Raw genomic sequence first — 12,363 nt, forward strand, 5'->3', positions numbered from 1 at the left:
AAGTATATTTAAATGCTTGTGTGCATTTCTGTCGAGCATTTTTCTTTTCTTCTCAGCATGGCGGAAATCTTGTAATACCAGCTGATAGATTCCTGCATGAGGTAGCATTTAAGTGCAAGATATTCTTCTGTAATGTGCAAGTGTTGGAGCAGCGTAACAAGGAACCTTTTATTTGGATGAATGCAATGAACCTTTGGGGAATCGAGTTTCTACGAGGTTGCATAAGTTGAAGCATGTTCCGTGAAGCAACTGAAGTACGTGCTTGCCTTAAATAAAAATCAGTTCTTGTTTTTGGTAGTTAAATCTTCTCGAGAGGAGGCAAAAATGCTGGCTGAAATCATCATGTTCCAGGAACTGGGAACCCAACATCAAGGGTCATGCAATCGCAAGTTTGAAATGCTACGTTTGGATGAATCTTATCGTGCAATTAACTTAAATCCCTAGCAATGAGGTTTTGATCTTCTCTCTTGATTTCTAGTCCCCAGGTACGAGACAAACAGCATAATAAATATTTCAGTAATGCTCTCAATCAATGAACATTCATTTCATTTCCAAAACAACCCTACAATGAGTTCATTTTTTCACGATGATGGGGCAGAGATTTCTCCTGGCATCAACACGACTTCCATGGTGTTGTGACTGTATTTGGCGTTATAAACTCTTACAAACAATATACTGATTCAACTTCATACCCAAATCAACGCCATCAGCATAGATTGCAGAAGTTTTAGCATTCTAACAGGCTTTTGAAACAATACGTGCCCAACAAAAACCACCCCATAAGGAGGAGAGAGAATGAGAACAGGCCAACTAAGAAGGGCCAGCCAACCAAGAATACACCTATGCAAAGCACAACTGCGAAAGGAAGGAAGGATCTGACGATGGATTTCCAATCTATCCAATGCCCCTTGAAGAGTATTAGAACTGCCACATCTATCATGTTCCAATCCATTGATCCACCATAACACAACCGATTCAGACAGTTGGCAACAAATGAATGACAGTTGCATGTGAAAAGATTGTATGTTTTGTGATCAAAGTGACGCATGCTTGACTGTAGAGCATCATCCCATGTGATCGCAGCCCCATGTTCTGAGTGCTTGTAGCCATGCTTGCATGCGTGTCCAGTTAGGTTTGGCGGAAAGCAACACTAATTTTACAAATCATATCGCAGAAAAAAATTGTTAGTGGATCAACTGGTAGCACCTCTTTCATAAAGTAATGCGGGATAGAAAAGAAAAGAAAAGAAAAGAAAAGAAAAAGACAATAGCAAAAGTACTTGATAAATTCATAATTGCAACCAGTTATTTTGAAAAACAAGTTGGGTGCATCCCAACATCAAGATGTGGCTAACCAGAGAAATCGCTTTATTCAGTCAACCTGACCTGACACCTTTTAGGTTATAATGCAATCTATGAGCATGGATTTTGAGTCCTATATTGCCATTAACCTACTTTCTCAACAAATGGTGACAACAGTCATTGTAATTGTGTCTGTGTGCATGGGTATGCATGGGTGCATTGGACGGAGATGGAGATACTAAAGAGAGTATTCATGAACTAAATACCTGTTCTCTATCAAGTTGAAAATATCTAGCAGCAGCACCAAAAGAAAAATCATCAACATTCACAAAATTGGATCCTGAAAAATCTATAATAGTTCCATCCTCTCTGCAAATGCCAACATGTCCGATAAAAGGTGCCAACCATGAGACAACTGGGAGTGGAGTCCAGATGAGACAACATGGAAACTTAGCTTTCTTTGGATCAATTCCATCAAGAGGCCACAGTTCATGCTGAATTCTTGGTGTGGAACTCATATGCTCAACATCGTAAGCTCCTTTTGAATCCATTGCAGAAAATTGTCCACGTCACATATAGCTTGGTGCACTTTCTATGATGAAACATTGATGTGTCAAATTACACCCTCAGATATTGAACCTGTTACAGTACAATCAAGCAGATATCATATATCACCAACAAGACGGTCTCTTCAGAAAAACATGCCAAAGTCCTGCCAAGAATTCTATAAGAACAAACACAAAATGAAGGCTCCTAATGACCTTTGAAAAAACAACTGTGAATTCTCCAAAGTAAAGAAAGAAAGAAACAGAACAAAGCAACAGAGAATTTCCAAAACAGAAAGTACAATCAAATCATTTTATGAACTCTACTGCAATCCATTCCATTCCTCTCGGAAAGTGCAGTCACAAGCAAGTGCAGAGACTGTTATATAAATATGAATCATGGACGCATATGGCAAATTGCCCAAGTGCTTAGGCTATACAACCAGGACATCACCCCCTACCCTCAGTAGTAGATTTTGCAGGATTCTAAAGAAACAGCAAAGTATAGCATGCTAGTGGCTACTTGATGTATCTATATGAACAAAAGGGCTTTATTCATAGGGAAACATTTCAACCAGCAGGGAACATTTAAAGTTCCTGGGGAGTCCAGAGTTCAAGCTTCCTCCCAAGTCACGAAAAAAGGGCAACTATTAAGCTCACGAGCCTTTAGTTAAACATTTTTTCTGGACATTTATAATGAGATATAAAATTTTCTGTACATGGCATTAAGATATATCACATTACTGTGGACATATAATTGCACAAGTGAAGTCTGACATTTTACTGTTTGCTTCATCTTATGATCACCGCGTAAGACTCCACAACTAGGTAACAACCAATAATTCAATTATAGTTCTAGCCCAACTGGTTGCATGTTCTTGTTATATATTGTTGACAATTACTAGTATCTTAAAGTTTGAGGAAATTAAGTTGGTAACCAGCCAATCCTCTTGGAAGTTCTGCAGTTTGAACCCCAGCAACTCCCCTTCTAGTAAAATAGTTCTGAATTTCTCAACCTGTAATGACTGACAATGGGAACCAATATGCAGATGGGGAAATTAAGAATAAAGGTTTGCATCATAAATTTTTTGCAATTTACTAATAGCTGAAGTTTTTGCAACCATTGGAAACGACAAACTAACTATCAAGGAAAATATTAAAAGAAGAAACAAGTTCACTGAAATGAAAGCATCAACTAGTCAACACCATGTCCATGAGTGAAGCTTGTCTCTGCATTCTCTTTTTCAAAAGCTGAAAGGAAAAGGACCAGTGTCTTAACGTGGCTAATATTCTAGTCCAACAATAACTAGTAATCATAAACTACACTGCATCTAACCATACCAACCAGCATTTCATATTAGGCTGAGTCAACTCCTAGTTCAGCAATCCTCTTTATGTGTTAATCACTATTGAAAAGGTTTTAGAACACCAACATAAACTATGAAGCCTTATGTCTAGCGGTCAACAAAGCAGGAAAGCCTGTACAATCTTTAACCATTACCTTTAAAAAAATAAATAAAAATGAAACAGACAAAATTAATCATTGCAGTAATCAAAGAGTAAAGCTCATCATAGATAGTTGGGCCTGCTACAAGATATTTTAGCGTCTAATTTCAGCTATATTATTGGTAAGTCATCCCAGTTAGCGTGGAGACCAATAACCATAATTTTCTATGGCTCCCTCTCCTAGTTTCACTTATCTTGCCATCATATCATAATTCATTATAGAAGCACATTTTGAAGAAGAAAAAACTCCCTTTTCAATTGAAAGTTAAAATTTATTGAATAGATAGAGTGTCACCCGCAGCAATAGCATGTGGAGAAAACCAATCTCTTCTCATATTCAGATCCCTTGTTTTCACATTTGAAGAAAGGTCGCCATAAGAACAAAATTTCCAACAGTCTGAACTCTAAACTCTAGTATGGCTAAAACCACCTGCATGAATCTCTAACCCCATTAATAACAATTGAGGAAGAACCTTCCTGAATTGCTAGGAAACATCAATGCAGAGTTCCAATTAGTGTTTTTCACGACTAACAAAACTGGAATAAGGCACTACTCCACATTCTCCCTAAAGTGTAAGTACAAATCAATAATCCCTACTCATAGTCCAGCATTCATCAGAAGCTCTCGTTCATAAATGAATTGTTGCTCAATACATCCAATCAACTATTGATGAATCAGACAAGTAACAATAATAATTGGAAGACCCGAACTTTTTCTATAAACCCACAAAAAAATGCCTTCAAATTAGTAACCATTTGGTATCCAAACAAAAACAATATAGAAAAGTAGGAAGATCAAACCCCCATTCAAGAGAGAGAGAGAGAGAGAGAGAGACCTGCAAAATCCTTCGAGGCTTGTGAAAAGTAGCATGGAGTAAAATAAATGAATAGAAATCTTTGCAAGTGATGATATGATGATTGTCCTAATGAAGAAATTCATATAAAGCTTCCTTCTCCTTTGGGGGTACGAAAGAGTAATGACCCAATAGATTCAGTACTTCATTACTATTGTCGATTACAGAATTTAGAATCTGATAGCGGACCCAGCTGCATCCTGCAGCAGTAGGTCTCCAAGTGACATTTGCATGGAGAGGAAGAGCTGAAACTCACTTGATTTGAGAAAACCAGCCTGTATGCCCGTGCTGTGCTGCGGAGAGATTTTTATTTTTTAAATGTAAAAACAAAAAACAAAACTAGATTTTAGAAAACTCTTTCCCATTATTATTAAACGTGAAATTAAATATTTTTTTATTTATCTTAGTAAATATTAAAATAATACATTTATGTTTTTTTATATATATAATTAAAATTTAAAAAATCATAAATATAATAATTAAAAAGAAATTATCAAAATTCAAATAAAAAATTATAATATTATATAAAAAAAATTATAATAATATTTAATAACCATATTAAAATTAGAAAATAAATAAATTTAATAAAAAATCCTGGGACTGTAAAAGAAAATTGATAGAGAAGGGTCAAATGTATCGCCTGGGCCAGCTGTAACAGGCCCGTGTGGCTGGCTTTGTTTTATTCTTTTATTTAGCGCTTTGTATTTTTTTTTTTCGAGGAAAAAATGCTAAACCGACAGCATATCAATTATCTAAAAATAATGATGGCATAGTCACTGCCAGCAACCTTATAGCTGCAACGTGCTACCCTATACTATGACAATAAATTATTATAAAATAATTTAAAAAATATATATTAACCCGGTATTTTCATGTTTTACAAATATTTTAAAAAAATTAAATTGTTTAAATTTTTTATTTTAAATTAATATTTTTAAATTATTTTAATTTATTATTATAAAAATTAATTTTTTAAAAAATAAAAAAATATTATTTTAATATATTTTTAAATAAAAATTATTTAAAAAAATAACTACAATTATAATTTTTTATTCGATGAGAGATCCAATCCAAAAACAACGGTTGTATGAAAAAAAAAAAAAAACGGAAGAAATAAGATGGCGTGCAATCCCATGAACTGAGTCTGTGACGAGGAAGAAGTTAACCAAACTCATGGGGAGAAAGAATGATTGACAGTGTGTTTATTTTTGTATTTTCTAAGTGTTTTTGAAATTTTTTATTTAAAATAATAATTTTTTGGTATTTTTTATTATTTTCATATGTTATAATAAAAATAATTTTTTTAAATAAAAAATATTATTTTAATATATTAAAAAAAAAACTTTATTATCACGCTTTCAAACAATATATTAAATCGCAAGGCAGGTTGGTAATAGTGAGTTGGGGTTTTGGTGACGCTAATGTTATGTGTCGTGACAAGACATTTTTTTTTTTTGATTTATGTGGGGTGTCTGGGCCAGCTTGCGCGCACCACGATTAATCCCCACGGCCCACTGAATATCCTGCAAACCCAGTAGACATGTAAGGTACCGCGAGGGTGACAGGCGTGCACGTTAGGGCTTGAATCCAGGTACAGTGGAAGGAGATAAGCCTCTTCCACCATTAGGTGAAGCCCTAGTTTGCGTGACAAGACATTTTCACATGAGAACATATGTATGTGAGAGAGAGAGAGAGCGTGCATGCATGCATGTTTCCATGTTCTGATACAATGAACGGCCACTTTCGGTGACGCAAGAAGCGTCCGTACGTAATGTATTTATGTGGTGAGTGGGGTCCACCAAAGATAAAAAATGTAACGGCAATGGAGGGTTTGGTTGCCTAAATCATATCTTGCTTTGGCCATCCCATCCCTCTCCTTCTCCCTGTCTCGTTTCTTCAATATAAAACATCACAAAAAATCTTAGACATCTCGGCTGGTTAAATGCTTGCAGTTAGTGTTCTTATATAAATTGATCACGTGAATATAACTATTATTTTTCCATTACATTATACCTGGAGTGGTTGGTATTGTGATGTAAATTAAAAAATATATTTTTTATTTTAAAATATATAAAAAATATTTTTATTTTTTTACATCAAAATATTAAGATCATTGAAAAATACTAAAAAGTACATTAATTTAATATTCTTTTAAATAAATATAATTTTAAAAAATATAAAACATCAGAAGTTATCATAATCCTAAAATCACAATAATTAAAGAAGAAAATCAATTTATAAAGTTTAATAGGCCACCTTCCTCAATAAAAGTTAAACCTCATTTAAAAAATATTTTTTTCCCTCGACTTATTCACACTGTTTACTAGAATTTAACTCCTTCATTCAAAAAATTTAACATTAGCTTGCAAGAACATTAAAGTCTTTTTAAGTACCTATTAGTCATTACCAAACTCACCAAGGATAAATAAATCTTTTTTCATTTTAATTGCATAATAAAATTATCAAAAAACTTTTGGAAGCAAAAAATTAAAAACTTGTATCAATGATATGGTATTTTTGTATTTTCACAATAGTTTTTTATTATTATAATATTAGTTAGGGAACAATTTGGTATTTAACCAATATATATAAAAGAAATATAAAGGATAGTGAAGCAACTAAAATATTCTTAAAAATAAAAATTCTAAAATTGATGTCAATAGGCTTTTCAATTTTTCATAATAATTTTTTGTTATTATTAAATCAGCTTAGGAGGAATTTAGTATTTGACTACATATATAAAAAAAAATGACATGTATTGTACACTCTCTAGCGCGCATGAGAAACACTTATGCCTTGAGGAATTTAGTATTTGACTACATATATATATATAAAAAAATGACATGTATTGTACACTCTCCAGCGCGCATGAGAGACACTTATGCCTTTTGAGTAGATAATGTAGTGCCTCCTAACATTTAAAAATATTTATTTTATTATGTTATTGGAAACATCATTGTGTTTTTTTCCTTATAGTATGACAAGTATTGCTAATGATGGACCAGATTATCACTAATAAACATTTGTTTCCCTTCTTTTATCTATTTTCTTTGAAAATTATAGTTTAACCATCTTTGTTATTTGTATTTTAATTTTAGTTTTTATTCTATTGATTTTGAATTTTTTTCTTGAACCTCTTATAAAAGTTTTATTTGTTTTCACTTTCATCCTTCCATCCTAATTTACTATATATATTTTCTTCAATTTAGTTCTTATTTTATTTTTTGATTTTATTTTTTGGGCCTTTAGATGAATTGATTTTTTTTTTCAATTTCACTCTTCAATTAAATTTTTTTATTTTATTTTTGTTCTCATTCTTTTGATGTTTTTTCCCCTTTAGTTCAATTAATGATTCTTTTTGATTTCACCCTTCAATAAAAAAATAAAATTTATTTTGTATTTTAATTTTTATCCCTCATTCTTTTAATTTTTTTAAAACCTTTTATGTAATTGATATTATTTTTCTAAATTAATCCTTCAATATCTAATTAGTTAGCAATTGAACTTTATAATTTTCTATAAAAGGTGTTTCAGGTATAATGCAATGAGTCACATGCTTAAAAAGTTAACACATGATGATATCTTTTTTATTATTTTATTTAAAGTTAACACATGATGATATCTTTTTTATTTTATTTTTTTATTTTTATCTTTATGAGTTTTTACATTTTTTTTACTAGGTTATTGATTGTGAATTAAAAGTATCATTAAATCTCTTATTTTACATATATATTTATTATTTTTATTTAGGTTTTTATAATAATGGATATGCTTTTTAGTAATGAAGTTTCTTTTAATGTTTTGGTAGGTTTTTGAAACTTAAACGAATTATGTTAAAAAATTTAATGTCAGAATTCAGAACAAAGAATTGAAGAAAAATTTAGTTAAAGTTTGAAGCAAATCTTGGTTTAAATAAGTGCTCTAAATTTTCCCCAAAAAAAATAATTCTATTCCAGTTCTAGAGTAGATTATCATATGATCTATTTCAAGTTCAAATTTGCCTTATATTGTGTGCAAACTTCAACCATCAAACACTTAAGGTTTCAATGTCAATTTTAACCCAAATAATAGGTACATTTGTATCATTATATGATGCTTAAATTCAGGCCCAAATCAGCTTTCAAATCAGCCTAAGCACAATCCATGATCTTACATGTCCACATAACAAATAACAATTAATTTATTTTGGGTAATCCATTAATTTAAGAAGGCAAACACATGGATGGAAAGCTGGAGGGGATATTATTATATTATTTTGAATCAAAAAGAAAAAAGAGACAACTCATAAATGAGGAAGAAAAACATGCACTAAAGTGGTTGCAAAGCTGGCCTGATTTGATTTTTCAAAATATCTTTTGGTGTTTTGCCTATAACTTTTGACTCAGGTGTCCAAATGAGTTGTTCTTTAATGATTTGGAAAGGTGATAGAATTTTCTATAAATATGTCTCTAATAGACATCTCTAAAAAAAAAAAGCTTATAAAACATATTTTAGTTAAGGAGTTATTGATACTTCAAGTGCAAAATGATGATATAAAACCATGATAAAAATGCACTTTTAAGTACTAATCATTTGTAAAACCTATTGTTTCAGTTTGATTCAAGTTATTTCATATTTATTAAAGTGTTCTTATACATAATCATGGGTGGCCAATCTCTTTCTTGGATCCAAATCAAGGATGATGGTGGTTGAGGTGAGTTCTTTAAGATATAAATGAATTTTAATGTTTATCTTATCATTTTCTTCATAAATGTTTTATTATTGCAAGGAAATTTTAGAAATCATTTAGATAATATTATAATCTTGAATTTTTATGCACAAACTTTAGTTTTGGTATAGAGATTATTTAATTCAATGTCTTATTTAATATGAAAGTACTTGTTCATTTTTAAGCAATAATCAATCTTCATCTTTTTAAACTTTATTGTAATATCTTTCGATCTAATATTACCATCATTGATATTGAGTTGAGTTATCTTATATATCTTGAAGGATGATGGTAGTTGAGGTGAGTTCTTTAAGATATGAATGAATTTTAATAGTTAAGTGCTCTAAATTTTCCCCAAAAAAATTAATTCTATTCCAGTTCTAGAGAAGATTATCATATGATCTATGTCAAGCACAAACTTGCCTTGTATTGTGTGCAAATTTCAATCATCAAACACTCAAAGTTTCAATGTCAATCTTAGCCCAAATAATAAGTACATTTGCATACTTATTTGATGCTCAAATTCAGCCCAAAAATCAGCCCCAAATCAGCCCTAAATCAACCCCAAATAAACCTTCAAATCAACCCAAACACAATCCATGATCTTACATGTCCACACAACAAATAACAATTGATTTATTTTGGGTAATCCATTGATCCAAGAAGGCAAGCACATGGATGGAAAGCTGGAGGGGATATTTTAACATTATTTTGGGTCAAAAAGAAGAAGGAGACACCTCATAAATGAGGAAGAAAAACGTGCACCAAAGTAGTTGTAAAGCTGTCTTGATTTGATTTTTCAGAACACCTTTCGGTGTTTTGCCCATAACTTTTGACTCAGGTGTCCAAATGAGCTGTTCTTTAATGATCTGGAAAGGCGACAGAATTGCCTATAAATATGTCTCTAATAGACTTCTCCAAAAAAAGCTTCTAAGAGGGTCGAATTGCTGTCCAAAGTTAGAGTCAGATTTGTGTCCGAATTTTTTCTGAAATTGTATTGTGTTCTTCTTTATAGATTTCGGTTCTTTAGTTTGTAAAACTTATTTTTTCAGTTGGATTCAAGTTCTTTCATGTTTATTGAAGTGTTCTTATATATAATCATGGTTGGCTAAACTCTTTCTTGGATCCAAATCAAGGATAATGGTGATTGAGGTGAGTTCTTTAGGATATGAATGAATCTTAATGTTTATCTTCTTATTTTCTTCATGAATGATTTATTATTGTAAAGAAATTTTAGAAATCATTTAGGTAATGTTATAATCTTGAATTTTTATGCACAAACTTTAGTTTTGGTATAGAGATTGCTTGATTCAATGTCTTACTTAATATGAAAGTACTTGTTCATTCTTAAGCAATAATCAATCTTCATCTTTCTAATCTTCATTGTAATATCTTCCAATCCAATATCACCATCGTTGATATTAGGTTGAGTTATCTTATATATGTTGAAGAAATCACCAATACATCACCATTAAAATTGATTTGGACCAAGACTTACTTTTCTTGTCATTTAAAATCTATTTACATTTTTTTTATCTTTGAAAACAAATCCATCAATTATTTTCAACCAAGTTATTGTTAATTTAATTTCTCTTGAGTTTTTTTTTGTTACTTAGCTTAATTTCCAGATCTAGCTCTCTGTGGATATGACCTCGATCTTACCGAGTTAATTGCTACATCGCACACTCGTGCACTTGCGAGTTAAAACAAGCCGATCATAAAAAGCGGTCAAGCAATTTTGGCGCCGTTGCCGGGGAGCTAGCAAGCAAAGGTAACAAATTTAGATTTGATTATTGGAAAACTAAAAAAAAATCATGTAAAAAAATTAAATTGGCTGGTTTTACCGCATCAAAAAACAAATTTGACCTTAACATTTCGGATATTGGACTGTGGACTGGACTATTAATTGTTGGATTTTGGTTGGTTCAACCATTTTTCTTTTATTGTCTACTCTTATTAGTTTCTAATATTTTTCTTGTTTATTTCATTTTATTTGGTTGATATTGTTTTTATTTATTGTCTAAAGGGCTTGGCCGGTATTACCGCCTTTTTTATTCATGCTTGTTATAATTATCTTTTAATGTTTATTGTTGTTATTTTTCTTATATTTATTGTCAAAAGTGCTTGGTCGTTTTTCCCGCCTCTTGTTTATTTAAGTTTATTTTGTTGTTTTGTTATGATTATTTTTCTTATATTTATTGTTTGAAGTGCTTGGCCGGTATTACCGCCTTTTGTTTATTCATGCTTGTTATAATTATTTTTTAATGTTTATTGTTGTTATTTTTCTTATATTTATTGTCTAAAGTGCTTGGCCGGTACCCCCGCCTTTTTATTCAAGCTTCTTATAATTATCTTTTAATGTTTATTGTTGTTAATAGTGCTTATTAGTTGGAGAGTGAATTTCTTAATTTGTTGTATTTTATTTTTGAGCTATTACTTTTATTTGCAATTTTTTTTCTTTTCTTTCCTTTCTTTTCATATTCATATAATTGTTATATTATTATTATTATTATTATTTTATCATGGCTAATGTTGAAGATGTAGAGGGTAAAGGGAGTGTTCAAGGTAATGGACCTCCACAATTCAATGATCAACCTAATTTTCGAACTCTTAGAGAGTATCTTCACCCGGCTAGACAAAGTACACCTTCGTGTATTATCTTACCTCTTAACCAACAAGCTTTCAATTTGAAACCGGGCATGATTCAACTTCTTCCCACATTTCATGGTATGGATTCTGAAAATCCATACATACACATTAAAGACTTTGAAGAGGTATGTAATACTTTTATTGATAGAACATGCACCGAGGAAACCATTCGGCTTAAATTGTTCCCATTCTCTCTAAAGGATAAAGCCAAGCTTTGGCTAAACTCCTTGCGTCCTAGGTCTATAGGTACATGGAGAGAAATGCAAGCTGAATTTTTGAAAAAATACTTCCCCACTCATAGGACGACAACCTTACAACATCAAATGATGGATTTTTCTTATAGTCCAAATGAGTCATTTCACCAAGCTTGGGAAAGATTTAAAGACTTGTTAAATACATACCCCTATCATGGTTTTGAGATGTGGAGGTTAATGAGTTTCTTTTATGACTCTTTTACCGTAGATGTTAAAAAGTTAGTGCCAACCATGTGTAATGGTGAGTTTTATGATAAAGAACCAAGTGAAACCTTTGATTTTTTTGATTAATTGACTAAAAACACAAAGTAATGGGAGACCTCTCTCCCACTTCATGTTGAGTCTAGAAAAATTATTTCTCATTCAAGTGGTAAGTTCTAATTGAAAGAGATTGATGACCTCAATGCTAGATTGACCTCAATGCTAGATTAGCCTCATAGACTAAGAAAGTAGAGTCGCTTGAGCTTAAAAAAGTACATGTCATGAGTGAATAATAAGAGGAGAGTTGTATTGTATGTAAGAGAAAAGGGCATAGAACAACTAAGC

General features: G+C 31.4%; 1 protein-coding gene across 1 annotated transcript; it reads right to left on the reverse strand.

The window, feature by feature from the left end:
* Window positions 1-530: 530 nt before the first annotated feature.
* On the reverse strand, window positions 531-4,529 carry LOC105118296 (protein REVERSION-TO-ETHYLENE SENSITIVITY1-like). Its single transcript, XM_011016210.1, has 3 exons — window positions 4,189-4,529; window positions 1,568-1,940; window positions 531-1,150 (listed from the first exon to the last, which is right to left on the reverse strand). Exons 2-3 carry the CDS (start codon window positions 1,850-1,852, stop codon window positions 728-730), a joined length of 708 nt encoding a protein of 235 aa, XP_011014512.1. The 5' UTR covers window positions 1,853-1,940; window positions 4,189-4,529; the 3' UTR covers window positions 531-727.
* Window positions 4,530-12,363: the final 7,834 nt, after the last annotated feature.

This window comes from Populus euphratica, unplaced genomic scaffold (assembly GCF_000495115.2).
Source record: "Populus euphratica unplaced genomic scaffold, PopEup_1.0 scaffold1871.1, whole genome shotgun sequence".
Classification (NCBI taxonomy): domain Eukaryota; kingdom Viridiplantae; phylum Streptophyta; class Magnoliopsida; order Malpighiales; family Salicaceae; genus Populus; species Populus euphratica.

Excerpts from the sequence above, each read along its gene's own strand:
- LOC105118296 (XM_011016210.1), bottom strand. The coding sequence starts at position 1,852 with ATGGATTCAAAAGGAGCTTACGATGTTGAGCATATGAGTTCCACACCA. Across the intron at positions 1,151-1,567 it reads TTCAACTTGATAGAGAACAG|TGTTGCTTTCCGCCAAACCT; the intron begins GTATTTAGTTCA and ends TTGTAAAATTAG.